At 40.2% G+C, this 18285-nt stretch overlaps 1 protein-coding gene across 12 annotated transcripts in view; it reads left to right on the forward strand.

Annotated features, from left to right (window-relative positions):
- ATAD2B (ATPase family, AAA domain containing 2B) overlaps positions 1-10534 on the forward strand; it is a 115753-nt gene extending 105219 nt beyond the window's left edge. For 9 of the 12 annotated variants that reach the window (XM_023756454.1, XM_023756450.1, XM_023756453.1 and 6 more), the window contains 4 exons: positions 562-1245; positions 3747-3874; positions 4533-4661; positions 7137-10534. In XM_023756454.1, the coding sequence (XP_023612222.1) occupies positions 562-1245; positions 3747-3874; positions 4533-4661; positions 7137-7178 (983 nt within the window). In that variant the 3' untranslated portion in view covers positions 7179-10534. Of the gene's footprint in view, positions 1-561; positions 1246-3721; positions 3875-4532; positions 4662-7136 lie in introns of those variants that run through there. The other 3 variants (XM_023756452.1, XR_002830017.1, XR_002830016.1) reach the window with 3 other exon arrangements.
- The last annotated feature ends 7751 nt before the right edge of the window (positions 10535-18285 follow it).

Consider the following 18285-nt stretch of genomic DNA (forward strand, 5'->3'; position numbering starts at 1 on the left):
ATTGACCATATAACCTTCCTGGGGCTTCTCTCCATGACCATATTAACTGTGGTTTTTCTGTCTTCTGAAGTAGAGACAGTGGAGAGGTTTTTTGGAGATACCTATAACTATTCTGTCTCGACATACTGGATCATGCTTTGTTTCTTTTCATGGCAAAGCAAGCACCTTCCTGGTAGAATCTAGGACTGGCGCCCCAAATCTTCCAGGCAGACTGGGAGAGTGGTCTGTTCCTAAATGTGTATATTATATTCTGGGCTCCTGGATGTTAGGAATTAGGAACAGCTATTAATTGGAATCTAGGGTAATAGAAAAAAAAATTAATGCTGGGTAGTAAATAGGAAATAAATTTAACAGATTTTTATTCCCCAGAGTTCATCCCTGACTTCATATCCATTCCACTTGTAGTTCTGAGGATTAGTCAGCGAGAGTGTCAAGTAGTTTTTGCTTGTGTGTCACACTGGTATGGGTTTACTTTCTTTTGGGTCTTAGTTAATATACATTTGTAAAACAAGTATTGCATTCCAAGTTCTACATATATTTTTTTCCTTCCTTGTAAAATAGTTCGAGTTCGGAGAAAATCGAGGCGGCGATCACAGTGGGGTAAAGGAATTATTAAGAAAAGGAAAGTCAATAATTTAAAAAAAGATGAAGAGGACACCAAATTTGCAGACTATGAGAATCATACGGAGGGCAGGAAATTGCTAGAGAACGGAGAATTTGAGGTGAGCACTGACTGCCATGAAGAAAATGGAGAGGAGACTGGAGACTTGTCTATGACTAATGATGAATCATCATGTGACGTCATGGACATGGACCAGGGGCAGAGGCTTAACAGTGGAGCGGGCACAAAGGAGAACTTTGCATCTACCGAAGAGGAAAGTTCCAATGAGTCTCTCCTCGTCCACAGCAGCAGTTCTCTGAATCCAGGACAGACTTCTGGGAAAGAGCCTTTCCTTAAAGGAAGTTGTCTCAATGGCGAGGCCTCCACTGACAGTTTTGAAGGAGTCCCAGCTCTGGAGTGTCAGAACGGCAAAGCAGAAGTAGTTCCTTTCTGCAGTAATGGGGATAAATGTAGCTCTGAACAGAAGATTCTTCTGGAGGACCAGTCAAAAGAGAAACCAGAAGCTTCTAATGAAAATCGTGGAGATGATCCTGAGAAACTAGAAGCACTGGAATGTAGCAATAATGAGAAGCTAGAACCTGGCCCCGATGTGGAGGTTAAAGACGCAGAACTGGATAAAGAAGGTAGAGATAATATTTTAATAAATCTTCTGAAGTTTTAAACTCCAGAGTTAATTAATTGCATATTTTGTCTAGCCCTCAGAAACAATGGTTGCCCAATAACTATACCCCTTTGAGAATCTGTTAGTTTTCTAGTTTCCCTACAAAAGTGTGCATATACATACCACATTTTGGTGAACATTTCAAAAGGTTTATGATCCAGAATGCTTTGCTTTCCTGGCCGCTTTCACTCTGGCTCCCACTTGATGTTCATCCCTATCCTAATGGATTTATGACTAAAAGTTGAATACATCCACAGGTGTTAAGAAGATGGAGTTCTAACAAAAGAATTACTGGGATGGGGTGGGGTGGTTTGAGATGACTTAGATACTACAGCAGTGAGGTATATTCAAGTCATGTAGACACATTAAATTATCACTCCTGTTCATTATAATCATGTGACTGAGCTAGGTACTTACACTCTCCAACCCTGTTTTTTCACTTGAGAATGGTGTCACTGCAGCGACCACATATGTCATGTATATTAATTGCCTCTCCTGGTACCTGGCATATTCTGAGGAATATTCATTCCAAGCAATCACTGGTAGTTGAATCTGAGGGATGTTTAGCCTAAGAGGCTCCATTACTTTGTAGGGTCAGTGGTAGAGGAAGGCAGCAGAACCCTCGCTGTCACATTTGCCTTGTTATCTTGAAATTTTGTCTAAAAATTGTGCTCAGTTGTGTGGAATATACACTTTAGCCTGGGATTTGTATTAGGTGGAAAAAGGTTTTTGCTGACTGTTTTTTGAGCCCTCTAGGAGAATCAGAAAGTAGGAAGATATTACTCAAAGTCTCAGAATTCTTTTAATGGATAAAGAGAGATGTACTGTTCTTAAATATTATTCCTAAATAATTTTTTCTTCTATATTTAATAATAGAAAATAGTTTTAAGAGCTATATTTATTCTAGGCTGTCATATAGACAGAACTTAAAAAATGTGTTAAGCTAAGGTTAAGTAATGAATGGGACAGAGTGGAAAAAAGGGAGAGATCTACATGATCCGGCAGAATGGGTTTGAGGGAGGAGTCCTTTTTAATGCTACTTTGCTGTGAGATTTTAGTAAGCTTGCAGAAAAGATTTAAAAGGTTCAACTGGTGATCTAAAAGTGTTAAAGATATTTGTTGTGTCAAGCTTTACCTGACGTTCTCATTTGTAACTGTCGGGGCAGTGTTACCTAGCAGTGGTTCCTAATCGAAGTTCTCAGGCCTCTAGAAGGCAATGGATATAATAATGAGTATCAGTATGGTCTTAACAAAACTCCTAGCAAGTGTTAATTGAACTGTAAGTCAAGTCTTTCATTCTAAAGGCTGTCTGAAATACAAAATGTCTCTGATGTATTATGGAATATGCTTTTGAGGGCAACATTTTGATTCAATACTTACCTATATAGCAGGCATTGATGAGAAGGATTTGTTTAAAGACTTGGGGATAAGGAGGGAGAAGGAAAATTCTCCTTAGTCTCATTGACATGGACCAGGTCCTGTATAAAATTCTGAAATAGTCTAAGTTCGTCTTGTGTTCTTTCCCCTTGGCCTTAGAGTAGTGGTCTACCTATCTCTACTCCTACTCCCATAAGTGCCTGGTGCTGTCACATTATGCTCAGCCACCTCAAAAAATCCCCCCCCCCCCCCCCCCCCAGTACATTTTATCTCAGCACGATTTTGGGAGGAAAGTATCAGTGGTTCTCAACCTTCCTAATGCCACGACCCTTTAATACAGTTCCTCATGTTGTGGTGACCCCCAACCATAAAATTATTTTTGTTGCTACTTCATAACTGTAATTTTGCTACTGTTATAAATCGTAATGTAAATATCTGATATGCAGGATGTGTTTTCATTGTTCGCGTCCCACAGGTTGAGAACCGCTGATAGGTTATACTAATTCACTCTAAGCTAGGAAAGATCACTAGCCTTGTTACACCTTTAATGGATCTAGATTTTTAAGAAATAAATGTTATAACCCAGATCAATTTAGAATAGAATTCTAGGCAGTGTAATAGAGAAAAATAAGAAATTTGAGGCAATGTTCAGGAAAATGTTTTACATTAGGAGGCAGATAGGTAGACAGGTTGGCCTCATTTTGTTAGTGTCTGATTTTGTAGGTAGCTTCTCTTCTTCCAGTTCTGAAAGCTCCACATTTAAAATGATGGCTGCCACAAAGAGAGTGAAAGCTGGTTATTATAAGTGATTAGAGGTAAAGATCGCTTTTATCTTTCTTTTCGTGGATATATTTATTAGATGATTTTCTAGTATGACTTGGCTTTCATAGTTGAGTGTTAGTTCTCTTTAATTTGGGTTACTTATCCTTACCAAAAAAATCATCTATTGCTGACACTGTTATTCCAAAATGAATACATTCTTATTCCAAAAAGGATTTATGGTGGTTAAATGAATTTATAGTTGGCTAAGCCTTATTCTTCTTAACTTTTACTTGCTGCAGTGCATTCTTTTTTCCTCAATTGTAGGTGCTTCTAAAGTAAAGAAATATCGTAAATTAATTTTAGAGCAGGCAAAAGCAACAACCCTGGAGCTGGTTCCAGAAGAGCCATCCGAGCCTGTGCCACCTCTTATAGTTGATCATGAGAGATTGAAGGTAAGTTTAGCTCTTCCCAGTCAGTTTTAAATGAATGGAAGGAGATTTGAATATGTTTTGTAGGCTACTGAATAAAACTAGTTTTGATCATTTTTTTCTCTCTTTATTGATTACGGTATTACATATGTGTCCTTTTCCCCCATTGCCCCCCCACCCCCCCACCCCCACTCATGCCCTCACCCCCCTGGTATCTGTGTCCATTTTTTGATCATTTTTTGCTTTAACTAGGAATATATGTGCTTTAGGGCTTCTAGTAAAAAAGAGTCATGGCCCTGGCTGGGTTGCTCAGTTGGTTGGAGCATCGTCCTATACACCAAAAGGTTATGGGTTTGATTTCCAGTTGCACATACAGGAGGCAATCGATTGATGTTTTTCTCACATCAATGTTTCTCCTCTCTCCCTCCTTCCTTCCAGTCTTCTCTCTCTAAGAGTCAATAAAAAACATACACATATCCTTGGATGCGAATTAAAAAGAAAAGAGTTATGTATGCTTTGTGGGATTTATAAAAATGAGAATTATCTTGCTTATAAACTAAGCCCTAGAATCTTCTAAACTCAGTTCAGTGTTACACCTGTGTCTATTACCTAGCATTGAATATATAACTGTTTCAGTTTGAATAGTGAAATCAAACTTTATTGTTTTTCTAATTTTTCTTAGAAATTGCTTGATTTGTTGGTAGATAAAAGCAACAATCTGACAGTTGATCAACTTGAGAGATTGTATTCTCTTCTTAGTCAGTGCATCTATCATCACCGCAAAGATTATGACAAATCACAACTTATTGAGGTAAGTGGTTCATCTGGAGAACAAACAGATAAGGGCTTTTATGTGTCCAAAGGAAACATTATTTTAGTCTAGATCTTTTGTCAAGTAACTGAAGAATGTTTTGAAGAATTAAGATTAGGAGAATCAGTAAAAGTTATAATTTGAAGAACAAAGTCTTTCGTACTATTTTGTTTCAGGACAGAAATAATCTGGGATTTTTTGTTTATCAAAACACAGAAATTCATGGTTCTTGGTTGACACAAAATAGCAGGTGACAGTTCTCCCCTCCCTTGCTTATCACTGAGGAGGTTTATCATGCAGGCCTGTTGAATGTGGGTGTGGCCACCCAGTGTCTCCAATGCTCCCCTACTACTGATTGAAATGCTCCCCTACTACTGATTGAAAGGAGTTGACATGGGCACTGGGACCTATTGGCCATCCAGTTAATGGTTAGAAGGAAACTTAAAAAGTCATCTCATTTAATCAGATTTAGTTCTGTAAAATAGTCATGTGAAGGAGTAGTTGTCTTTTGTTTACACACTTTAGCGGTAAACTATTCCATTTCTAAACAACTTTGGGACATAAGAAAGTTCTTCCTTATAAATATGAACTTATATCTTTGTTCATATAAATTACATCATGAAGGCACACTTCTGCTTTTTGAGTTCATCTGAGCAAATGTAATCCCTCATCTACTCATTAACTGGCTAAGTGATTTAATTAGACTATTTTTGCTCATTTGCCTGTTAGTTTGTTTATCTGGTGATCTAGTTATTAAATATTTATTAAGGACCTACAGTTCCAGATACTGTGCTTGGTGTTGGGGATGCAAAAATTGATTAAGACAATGTCTCTGCTCTCCAGGAGCTTTTCTAAAATAGCAAGGATTTATATGTAAAGGAAGTGATTATTTTCAATATGTAATAAGGAATACTGATTAGACTTGAATCAAGTAAGAGAGCATTTAAAGATTGTAATCACATTGTCACATTTTTTATGAATTTATACTGTCATTATACAATATCTATATATATATATAAAAGGCTAAGTAACCGACCGACTGGCTGGTAGGTATGATGTGCACTGACCACCAGGGGGCAGACGCTCAATGCAGGAGCTGCCGAGAGACAGCAACTTTGCAGTGTCCTCTTACACTCCAAGACCCCTCGGGGGATGTTGGAGAGCCGGTTTTGGACTGATCCCCGCAGGCCAGGCCTAGGGACCCCACCTGCCGGAGGGACCCCACTCACTCCACAGATGCCCTTTGAGCTGTGGACCCAGGTGCGGCCAACTGGGAAGGGACTGCAGGAGGTTGGCTCCAGGGCATGCCCGGCCCATCTCGCCCGTCAGCCACCTTCTAATTAATTTCCTTTCAATGTGCACGAATCCATGTACTGGGCCTCTAGTATAGAAATATTAGGAAAGTACAAATGAGAAAATAAAAACATCACCCATATTCTCCCACCTAGAAGAAATTTAGTCAGTGGTAATCTTTTGGAATTTCTGTCCTTTAAAAAAATGTCTACATGTACACGATGTGTGGAAGCATGTGCATATAGATTTTTAAATTAGGAGCATAGTGTATATTCTGTTTTATAGCCTGGCTTTTTTCCTACCCAGGTATACATGATGAAACATTTAGCAGGAGTGATTTTGGTTGTTCATATAGAAGAACTTTTTGATCAGACTATAATCTCTTAGTTTAGCCTATTAGTTCTACAGAATTCAGACTATAATATCTTCTGAGGTGGAAAAACAAATGTATTAGATATATTTGGTAATTGCCCATCAGAATGAAATGTGTGGGGTAGAGTTCTTTGCCTTTTTTCCTTATTCCAGAACTTCTTTGTTCACATTGAAATTTGATTAGCTTGAAAGGATTGGATGCTCTTCAGCAGTGAAACATATTTCAGTGTGGCACTCGGAGCCCTGTTATCTAGGGGCCTTCATTAGACAGAGGAGGGATCTATGGCACGGTCACCAGTCAGTGGCATTCTTGGCGGTGGTGATGGCAGTAACTCCTGGCTTTTTTTTTTTTCCCCTAGCTCTGGTTGAGTGAATAGCAGTGGGATCAGGGTGTATTCTACTTCGGGTACAAGTTTTACTGTACTTAACGCATCTATTTTGCTTTGGGAGTTAGTTGAATGTAATGAGTAAGAAAGGGCTCAGGCTCTGGGGTGAGGCTACCCGCATTCATATCCTGACTCAGCAAATTAGTTGACAAATTATCTGTACATACAAACTTCTTAGTACAATATCTGTAATAAGTACTCATTGAATGTTAACGAGTGTCATTCTCATCAGCCTACATATAAAATGGGAGGCATTTGGAAGTGTCTGGGGCAGATAGTCTTACAGAGTAGCTTTGGTATTGTAATCAGAAAAATACTTAAAGCTTAACTTGTATCTAAAATTCTTTCTTTAAAAAGTTAATTTTCCCATAATAACGTTTCTTTCCTTTAATAGATGACATGTACTTGTTTTTCTCTCTTATAGGAGATGGAAAGAACAGTTCATACATTTGAGACATTCCTATGAACTTTGCAAGATGAGTGGTTTATCCTCTCCAATCTGCTCCTGAGAGAGCAGTCTTCTGAGCCATTCAATTTCCAATTGCACCAGTCACGGGCAGAGCCTAGGTGTAAAGTGCTCTCTCTCTCATTCTTTCTCTGTTGAATTTGGTGCTATTGTCTCAGGTACCTGAAACCAACCAGCCTACAAGAACCAAACAGAACTTCAGAAACATGTTGTATTTTCCACAAGTAAAAAATACAACCCACAGATTGGAGACTTTGGTGCTACAGAAACTGCTCTCACTTCTGCTCCTCTGTTCGCGCACTCTCTTTCGGAGACTTCTCTCGTAGGGAGCAGGCCAGAAACGGGAAACTGGATCCAGGGGCAGTTTTAACTGTTGAATTGTTTAAACAGTGGGCAACCTGTTCTATTTTTTCTCTTTTCTACCCCTTTTATCATATTTGTTTCTATTTTTTCCTCTGGGTAATGGACTGAAACCTGTTTAAGAGTTGGCTATGGTATATTCTGATGGGAAACTGAAGAAACTGGATGAAATTAGATTCGGCTCTTTAGGACTGCCTTTAATGTGCCTTTTTATTCATTTGAAGAAGATAAGGCTAAACAAAAGGATGGGCTTGTTTGTAGCAAATGAATTAGAATGTTTTCACAACCTTAAAAATGTTTGATACTCTGTGTCATTAAGAGGCAACCAGTGCTTTGGTATAAAATGCCTATGTTGTTTTCAAAACTCAGTCAAGATACTCGGTATGCCACATAATATATTAAAAAGGTAAGTTTTCCTGAATGATCTGTTTCTGTTTTAAAAACACATAATAAAACAAAGACAAAAAAAATCCACAGTCCACCAAAAAACACACACACTTTTCGGTATTACCGACAATGATGACCAGAAATAAATAGCAGACATTCTTTCTTCTGTCAGTGGCAATTTACTAGTTACTCATGTTTGAGCTCCCAGAGAATGATTTTCATGTACAGTAAATTGGTACTGTTTTGTTTTTAAAGCCAGGGCTTGCCAAATGGACAGAAAAGAGAGGAATTTGTCAGAAGCTCCATAAAATTCATTTTCTATATGCATAGTTGCAAGTGAGCTCTGGTGTGGTTCTTGGAATAACAGTATTAAGTGTTTAAATCCCTTACCATAAGCTTAACCTTTTCACAACTACTCATTTTGATTGGAACCCATTTTGGATCTTGTTGAATGATTTCTGTGAGTTGTACTTACCTAAAATTAGTTATGGGTCACTAGTTTTACAAAACTTTCTACAAATTTGGGAGATACCGTCTAGGCAGGTGCAAAGAGGCAAAAGGGAGTGCAGTGACATTTTTTTATCAGATGATTTTTAAACAAAAAAGTAGAAAATTTTGACAAGTTGGCTTGATATCTTCATTCATTGTAGCTGTTAGCTGCAGGTGTGTCTTTCCAATATATGCAACACATGTAGTTTGAGTTTTAATTAGAGCGAATGGTCTTGGACTACTGCAGAGATACTGAGCTACCTCAGCTTTTTGTATTTTAGTTACCAACAGTGTTTACAGAGTCCTGTAATCACTTAGCCACCGTTTACATGCTGAAGCTAAGGTACTTGTCTCCCGTCTCTGGCTGTGCCGTGTGCTGGGTGCCAGCACAGCAAGCCCGCGTGGCCGTAGGCTGCTGCAGTAATCCCCAGTGCTTCTTTGCATTAACAGCAACATTTTATGCCTTCTAGTTCTTGCTTCGTTTTTGAAAAATGCCACTTGTTTTCTATATACCTAGTCTAAAATTTTCATAATATTCAGTTAGTCATATAATTCAAGATGCTACCCATTGTAGACACACTGTATTTTTAAGGTGGGCAAGTGCGATTAACGATGAACCATTTTAAAGGGGAGGTTATTTGAAACCTCTAATTTGATTATTGGGAGGATTAACATGCTTTCTTTAGTATTTATTACCATCATGCCAGTTCAGACTATTTTGCTGTCTAATACATTAGCATTTTGTATTTTGATGGAAATTGTTACAGAATTTAAAGATTTGATGAAGAAATAAGATGTAGCAGATTTTTTGTAGCAAGTTTCTGGTAAAAGGGTTTTTTGCAAGTCTCAGGTTCTTGCTGCACTATTTTTTTTTAAATATTTATTCCAGTTACTCTAATTCAGAAACATTCTGTTCAAGTAACAGCAGCACTTGTGAAAGGAAAAGTAAAAACGCACATGTTGTTAGTAAGTTACTAAATTTGTACAAGTTTATTAAGATTTTAGCCATCAGTGAGTTTGACAAGGAAATTTATTTATGTTCAGCATTAAAATGCTTCCAAAAGATCAAATTTTTTAAAACCTTAACCTTAATGTAGATGGAGAAATAGGAGGCAACCTCAGTATGATAGGAACTGCCACTTTGAACAGTTTAGGTCTAAAGAGAAAGCCAATCAAATGCCAAGGGGAGAAAAATGAGCTTCAGCTCCCTTCTTCCCCAAAAGAAACACACTATATCAGTTTCGCTTATTCTACAGATATCTGGTGGTTCTATAGATTAAAGCAGCTTGTGAAATCATCCAAGTGGACTCGATTTTGTTTACCTTCTGTAAATTCTTAATTTTTGCATTGGCAAAAATATGTACAAATTGACCTCTGTTCTTATTTCCTATTGTGAGCATTATAAATGATGAGCTCTTATGTAAAACCTTGCTCTCAGATCAATAAAATGTGTGTTGCAGCACAGCCCAACAATAGCTAATGCTCAGCTGTGGGGACCGCGGGAGCTGTTTGAAGAGATGGAACCGCACTAGGATTGAAACTGATGGCTGTGGAATTAATTGTGTTTTTGAGCTTGAATCTCACCTGTGATTAATTTGTTTTGTTTTGCTTTACGTCCTTTCATGACTTGATTTTTCTCATATGCCAATGTATTTGTAGGTTTACTGGATTTTGTTTTTAGGGAGTGGGGTCATAATATCCTCCCACTTTTTGATTAAGTTGGTTCAGCTATGGTGCTATTCAGTGTCGTCAGTGTCAGGTCCCGTAGCTGAATGCCATTGTTGTTATAATTATCATTTGTAATCACATTGTACGCTTGAATTTGGGCTTGTACCTGCATCTTTTGTATTTTGTACATTCGGTTGTTTAGACTTTGGGAGTCATCTTTGGTTTCAGTCATGTGTGTCTACTTTGTAGATTTAAGTAGACTTCATCACGAGGGTCTATTTTGGGTTTGTAGTTTATTTAGAATTGTGCTAAATTGATGTTTTGCATTTGACTTCATTTTACATTAGTTTGAAGTAAATTATTTAATTTTTGAATTCTGGAATTTTGAACATTTACTGTAATTTGTAATATAACTGCTGTGAAATACTTGAATAAAGATGACAAGAAAAACATGTCTTTCTGTAGCTTAATCATGATTCCTGTTGGCTGCAAATACACTAGCACTTTTCTAGCTGAATTCATGTATTTTGCAGTGAGGGCACCCAAAAACTTTTGTTGTTTCTTTTAGGTTTTAGTAGCCCTCAGTATATTTTGGCAGCCTTCAGTATATTTTAGCTAAAGGATTTTGTATTAAGAAAGTGTGGTTTTAATTTAAGTTGAAGATTGTCTAAAATTTGTTGTATAGAAGCAAATGGATTACTTCTAAAATCTGTTTTTCCAGCTGAAAGACTATGCTGCAGTGGACGATTGGGTAGTACGGTTTCCTTATTTTATAGTGTTTCCCTTTGATCGTCATGCAGTTGTCAGTATGCTTTGAACAGTAGATTTCATACCAGAATTGGAAGGGCTTGTTGCTTCCAGTGAATAGAATGTTCTGGGTTACACGGCCCATGTTTCTGCTGTCTACTATGAAACCTTTCTGCCTTCCAAGATTAGTATACTAATCTTCCTCCATTTAAATGTCTACTTTCCTTTTAATCACAGTGAAAAGAAGCTGGCTGAATTTGACTAAGACTTTTTTTTTCTTTCAGATTGTATAATTCTTACTTTTGACTATGTGTATACAGGGATACCTCGGAGATATTGGGGTTCCATTCCAGACCACTGTGATAAAGCCAGTATTACAGGAAAATGAGGCTAATGAATTTTTTGGTTTCTCAGTGCATATAAAGTTATGTTTATACTATATATACTATAGTCTATTAAGTATACAATAGCATTATGTCTAAAAAACAATGTACATAGCTTATTTAAAAGTATTTATTGGTGCCCTGTTGGATGTTGCTCAGTTGGTTGAGCATTGCCCCATGCTTTGAAAGGGCTCCAGAGGATTTTGGGTCAGGGCACATGCCCAAATTTTAGGTTCAATCCTTGGTAGGGGACATGTGGGAGGCAACCAATCTGTTTCTCTTTCACATCCATGGTTCATTTCCCTCTCTCTCTCTCTCTCTCTCTCTCTCTCTCTCTCTCTCCTCCCCTCCCACTTTCCCTCCAAAAATCAATAAAAACATATTAAAAGTGCTTTAGTGCTAAAAATGCTAACCATCATCTGAGCCTTCAGTGAGGTGTAATCTTTTTGCTGGTGGAGGGTTTTAACATTCAATTTGTAGAAAATGCAATATCTGCAAAGCACAATAAAGTGAGCCGCAATAGAACGAGGTATGCCTGAATATCAAAAGACTGATAATGATAAACCTGGGAAACATACTTGAAAAATTGTATTTAAATGTTTAGATAAGGAATTTATAGCTGCATTTGAATCTCAGTCGAGTTTTTAGGGCTCTGGAGATGAAGTTGGATTTATTTGTCCAGCTTTAGTTTCCATTGGACTCAACATTGCAGTCAAGTGAAAGGCTAATCTTTAAATACCCACCTCATGTTATTCCTGTGCCCTAACACCTGCGAAGTTCTCTCTGGGCTTTTTGAAAATATATTAATTCCCTCTGTTACACATACAGTGATAGGACTTTTATGTCCTAGGCACTATGCTAGGCATTTATGATACACATATTCTCTGTCTTTAGCTCCTAGTCTGCTAGGGGAGGCTGGTGCATGTACCAGTAGTAATGACTCAGTGGGGAAAGGGCTGTAAGAGGAACACAGTGTTGTTCAGAGTTCTGAGAAGGAAACTGAGTTATTCTTTTAGGAATGGGGAGAATGAGAGAAGGTTTCAGAAGAGAGGTGACATTTTCTTTGTCCTTTGCCTCTTTTTGGCTTTTCTAGTGTCTAGTCACACCTTACCACAACTTTTCCTTGGTTTCTTGGGACCCCTTATATTACATCATATCACTTTATTCATACCAGTCACTGGAATATCTTTATCTTGACTTGTTCAAATCTCATTAATGGCTAGACTTAGATTCAATACCTGCTTCACTTATTTTTCAGAGTTCTTAGATAATTGCTTTGTGTCTTTTGTGCAGGACTTTCAGTTGTAATCAGTGGAAAAGATAGGATATACTCACTCAATCTTAACCAGAACCAGAAGTTTCTTTATTTCTTGGTTACTTTATAAAAATGTCCTGTCTTTCCTCCTGTTTGTCAGAAGGCATTACCTGTTTTGCTTAGTAACTTTTATATTCTTTCTAGTTTAGTGTACATTTGTAAGATGATTTTATCTAATTCTTTCCTGAGTTGTTTCCTTCATGAGTTTTTCTAATTCTGGTTTATACTGTTCTTTCATTCTTCTATCACTGTTTTGTGTCCTTTTGCTTGTTTTGAACTGGCAGGTCATACTTTTCCATGTTCGTAGGCATGTCGTCTGGAGGGCTGTGACTGCTCACAGGGCAGCTTTTGTTTTTATATGGGATTTCCCCTCAATCCTCCACTGCTCATTTTTATATGAAATTCCTTGCTTTCAGAAGGAAGCCTGAAGTTCATGGCTCTAGAGCGCTCTCTTCTGTTATTTTTGTGAAGAGTTTAAATGCCTGACTGCCTACTTTCAGAAATCTGACTTTGTTCCCCTCCCTACTTTATTCTGCATCTCTCTTTTGTCCCTGTGCTGTTCCGTTTAGATTCTGTCCCTAGCAATTTGGTCTTCGTGTGGGGCCTGGTCCTGAAAGGGGGGCTCTGGCTGGTTAATCTTGAGAATCCACAAGACTTGTACTTCCCACAGAACCCCTGCCCTCACTCACCTGAGAGCTGGAGTCTGCTAGAGTCCCCTCAGGGTCGGATGCTATTCTCCACTGACCCACACCCCACCCCACCCCAGCTTTCCAGGGCGTCCCTGGGGGGGTCCTTAGTTCCATTGAATGCCGAAGACTCTCCTCTGCGTCCTTCCTCACACGTGGCTGTGCGGGCTCCTAGGTGTCTGTGGTTGGCTCCTACCCACTCGGGACTTGGCGTTCTGGAGATTCCTTGCTATTTAGACGTTAATCTGTTCGCCTTTGAATTTTTCATGCTGATCTCTCTCTGTTTTAAATGGGAAATTCAGGATGATTAAAAACCCCACACCTGTTATTGCCACCATCCTACCCCTTAGTTACTTTGATGAGAGGTGTGCTCTTCTGCGAAGAGGGAAGGCTTCTGGGTAGGAAGTTTAAAGGGGAGAATGAGGTTTAGAATATTCATGGGAATGGAAAGGGTGCTCTCTGGGAGCAGGTGAGAATGAAGTAAGGGCACGGGGAGGGTGGGACCATGTATTAGCACTGGGCCAGCCTTTGTGAATGGACCCTGCAGGCGTCACCCACACCTCAGAGGAAGTTGGCAGTTGGATCAGAACTACAGCTAGGATGGGTTGCACTGAGGCCCCAGCGTGTTATAGGTGTTTGAGACAGCAGGTAAAAAAAGTGTCAGTGTCAGACGCGATGTAATGGATTTGGTCCCTACCAGTTACTAAATGCTTTGGAATTTCCAATTTCTCCACTAATGGTAAGTCAGTGAGCAGTACTCTAAAATTGTATATTGTCATGGGATCTCAAGAGCCACAGTAAAACCAAAGGCTTAAGAAACTTTGGAACGAGTTTTCTTACAAAGCACATGACTAGCCCAAGTCGGGTGCGTATAGCTCTCTACATACAGCACTTTCCTAACGTTCTCACTTTGTTCCCTCCTTACTTTATTCTACATCTCTCTTTTGTCCCGGTGCTGTTCAGTTTAGATTCTGTCCCTAGCAGTGTGGCGGCAAAGCAAAATTAATTTTGATATGAGATAGCATTATTTGTAAACATTATGTATAGTTACTTTCCTTATAGCTTAACATTGCTTTTGAGAAAGTGTTGGAAATTAATGACAAATTTCTATTTTAGCATGTTAATGAGTGCAAAGCTTTTTTAACAAGACTTTGCAAACAGCATGTATGTGTGTGTTTTTTAAAGGAAATGTGGCCCTATCTGGTTTGGCTCAGTGGATAGAGCATTGGCCTGGGGACTGAAGGGTCCCGGGTTCGATTCCAGTCAAGGGCACATGCCCGGGTTGCAGGCTTGATCCCCAGCAGGGGGCGTGCAGGAGGCAGCTGATCAATGATTCTCATCATTGATGTTTCTATCTCCCTTCCTCTCTGAAACCAATAAAAAATATATTAAAAAAGTAAAAAGGAAATATGACAATCCACAAATAACATTGTACTTGATATGTTACTGAAATAAAGGTTATTTGTGGTAGGAAGTCTCAAGTTCCTTCAAGTAGTTAAAGGTGACAGGAAGCTGTCCGCTCTATAGCTCACCACAGCTCAATAAAGAAATCTCTTTAATAAGATTGTTTAAAATGGAGTTAGTAGCAAAGAAAGGAATAATTGCCTGTCATGCTATAAGAAAAACCACTTCACATCTTTGGGATGTTTCTTTACACCAATTTCCACATTTTTTGAACTTATATGTCTCCAGAAACAAAACAGCAAAAGATATTTTTATTAAAAAGTGTATTTTTCTCTCCACATAGTCAAGATTTAATAGTTGGAATTGATGAAATGTCGTCTCACTATTAACACAAATATTAAATAGAATATCTTTGTTTTACTATGACATTTTTGTGAGAATACTGGGATGTGAAAGTTTTTGCATTTTGAATATCGATGGGCCAGTCATTGGTTTCGCTGTTCTTCACTACAGCTTACTTGCTGAGAAGATTGTCATGTTAAAAATTAAGTACAGAATGCCAGGAGCCTTTCCAGAAAATGTCAGGTCCCCCTTTTGCAGCCCTCATTGGTAGCTGGTTTGGGTATTTTAGTTGTTGTGTAGAGTAGTTATTAGGTGATGGTTTATTTCAATTTCCCCCCAGTTTTTTAAATATTACAGTATAAGTAGAGATGCTAAGGTCTTTGGGGGACTTAGAAAATTATAGTGAAACATATTTTGCTATATCCAGAAGAAGGATTTAGTTGACTTTGAAGAATACTGATTTTATTTCTTCTGCTACAGTGTGAAAATGTATCAATTTTTCTTAAATATTTTGGCCATTCTAAAGATGAGGTCAGATGTATTGATCCCAGAATCCCATGTGATTATTTGAGCTTGTATCATAATTTAGAAGAGAAGTTTCCAAATAAGTTTGGCAAAACGCTGCCTCATGCATCCACTCTAGTACATTTAGGATGAGTGGGAATCTGTTTTTGACTCTGAGAAATCCTGTAGTAAAGAAACCTGTTCAATTTTGTTAAACCCAGTATTCCCCAATTTTATCTAGTCTCAAGATCTTGTATACAAATGTTTATTGCAGCATTATTCCTAATAGTTGAAGTGTGGAAGTAACCCAATGTCCATCGACTGAGAATGGATATCCTAAATGTATCCATTTTGTTATCTATCCATTTTATATACCGGTTCAGTGGAATATTATTTGGCCATAAAAGAAGTGAAGTATTGATACACGATACAACATAGATGAAGCTTGAGAATGCTCCGCTAAGCAAAAGAAGGCATAGAGAAGAGACCACGTACTGCATGGTTCCATTTACAGGAACTGTCCATAACAGGCAATCCACAGACACAGGAAGGAGATCAGTGTTTGCTGTGGGCTGGGGCCGGGGAGGTGGGTGTGACTGCTAATGGGTATAGGTTTCTTTTTGAGATGATGAAAGTGTTCTGAAATTAGTGCTGATGGCTGCTCAAACCTGATGAATTGTACACTTTAAAAAGATGAATTTTAGCATATATGAATTATATATCAAAGCAGTTATTTTAAAAACTAGAGGCCTGGTGCACGAAATTTGTGCATGGGTGCAGTCCCTAGGCCTGGCCGGCGATCGAAGTGTGAGCATCTGGCATGGAAGGGCAGGTCCCAACTGACCTCTGGGCCCTGGGCAGCACCTGGGCCCCTGCTCGCACTCACCTTGGCCTGGCACCACCCACTCACCTGCTCCACCATCCCGCCGTGGTCCCGCTCTTGTCGGAGCCTATCAGGGCTGGCAGCGCTTCCACTGCTGCCGGCTGCCAGTGCTGCCTCACTGACACCTGCCACGGTCCACGCCGCCCCCTTGTGGTCAGCGCACATCATTGCAAGCAGCCGCCCCGGGGGGAAATTTGCATATTAGGCTTTTATTATATAGGATAACCATCTGAGAGAGGCTGTGACAACAGCCAAGGTAAGGGGTGATAAGGGCTTGAAACAAGGCACTGGCGATGGAAAGGTGCTTAGAGAAAGCAGGGGGTGAACTGCAGAGCCTCAGCGTTGGATTTTTACTAACAGGATGCCCAGCCCCCAAGGCTCCTCTGCTGCACAGGTTTGCACTCGAGCAGTGGCCAGCGTCCCAGAGATGGAGGAATTCCGTATGCATAGCAGGTGAAGCCCCTTTAACAAGAACGACTGGTTCTTTAGTCATCTGAAGGCCGCAGGGACGGCTGGAGCATGCGCAGAGCCGTGGCCTCGTCTTCCCACGTTTCATACTGACAGTACGTTCAGGCTGCCAGTGGAGCTCGGGATACCTGTCACTATTCATCAGGGTGCGTGTTCTGTGGGCGCCGGAGGACGTGGTCCTTGCCTGCAGCAAACATGGTCTTATTCATCTGGTCTGATCCGCTCAGAGGCCGTGCCCTCAGCTTTCATGAGGAGAGACCCCAGGCGACCTGCCGATGTTGGAGGCAGCAGAGCACAGGGATGATAAACTCGGGAAGGTGAGTGCAGATGTTGGGTGATCTGATTTCTGCTATCGTGTGGGGAAGGCAGACTTCTCGGAGTTGGGTCCCCATTTGGGTTAGCTCCTTGACCCAGGTGGGAAAACACTTTTTCTTTTTATCAGAGATCAACAGCTTCTAAATATATTATTAATAAGCAGTAAATGTCATGGGACAAAAAAAGCCCCTTCACAGTAGCAACAAAAACTATAAAACAACAGGATTAAGCTTCAAAAAGAATATGTAAACACCTATCTTAAAACAGACTTATTTAGATGTTAATACCTCAATCTAGAGATTTTGGGAGTTTTTTTAAAAATAGCATTTTAAAAAAATGACAGGATGAGACTTGCCATAGAAAACATCAAGATTTATTATGAAATTACTAGAGGCCTGATGCATGAAATTCGTGCAAGAGTAGGCCTTCCTTCCCCCGGCTGCCAGCACTGGCTTCCCTCGCAGCCCCAGCTTTGTCTGGGAGGTCGTCCAGAAGGACATCTGGTCTAATTAGCATATTATACTTTTATTATTATACTAGAGGCCCGGTGCACAAAAATTTGTGCACTCGGAGGGGGAGAAGGGGTCCCTCAGCCCATCCTGTGCCCTCTCGCAGTCTGGGACCCCTCAGGAGATAATGACCTGCTGGCTTAGGCCTGCTCCCGGGTGGCAGAGGGCACGCCCAATCCCTAGGTGCAGCCCCTGGTTGGGCTCAGAGCAGGGCCGATTGGGGAGTTGGGGCGCTGCCCCCTGTCATGCACAGAGCAGGGCGGATCGGGAGGTTGCGATGCCACCCCTAGTCACGCTCAGGGTACAGCCGATTGGGGGGTTGGGGCGCCGCACCCTGTCAAACACAGAGCCGCAGGGCGATCGGGGTTGGGGAGCTCCCCCCTATCAGGCACAGAGCAGGGCTGATCAGGGGGTTGGGGCGCCTTCCCCTGTCACGAACAGAGCAGGGCGGATAGGGAGGTTGTGGTCCCGACCCCTGTCACACACAGAGCCGTAGGGCGATCAGGGGGTTTGGGCGCTGCCCCCTGTCACGCTGATCCCGGTGCCGGGAGGCATATTACCCGTTTACTATATAGAATAGAGGCCTGGTGCACGGGTGGGGGCCAGCTGGTTTGCCCTGAAGGGTGTCCTGGATCAGGGTGGGGGTC

Source organism: Myotis lucifugus, unplaced genomic scaffold (genome assembly GCF_000147115.1).
Source record: "Myotis lucifugus unplaced genomic scaffold, Myoluc2.0 scaffold_94, whole genome shotgun sequence".
NCBI classification, from domain to species: domain Eukaryota; kingdom Metazoa; phylum Chordata; class Mammalia; order Chiroptera; family Vespertilionidae; genus Myotis; species Myotis lucifugus.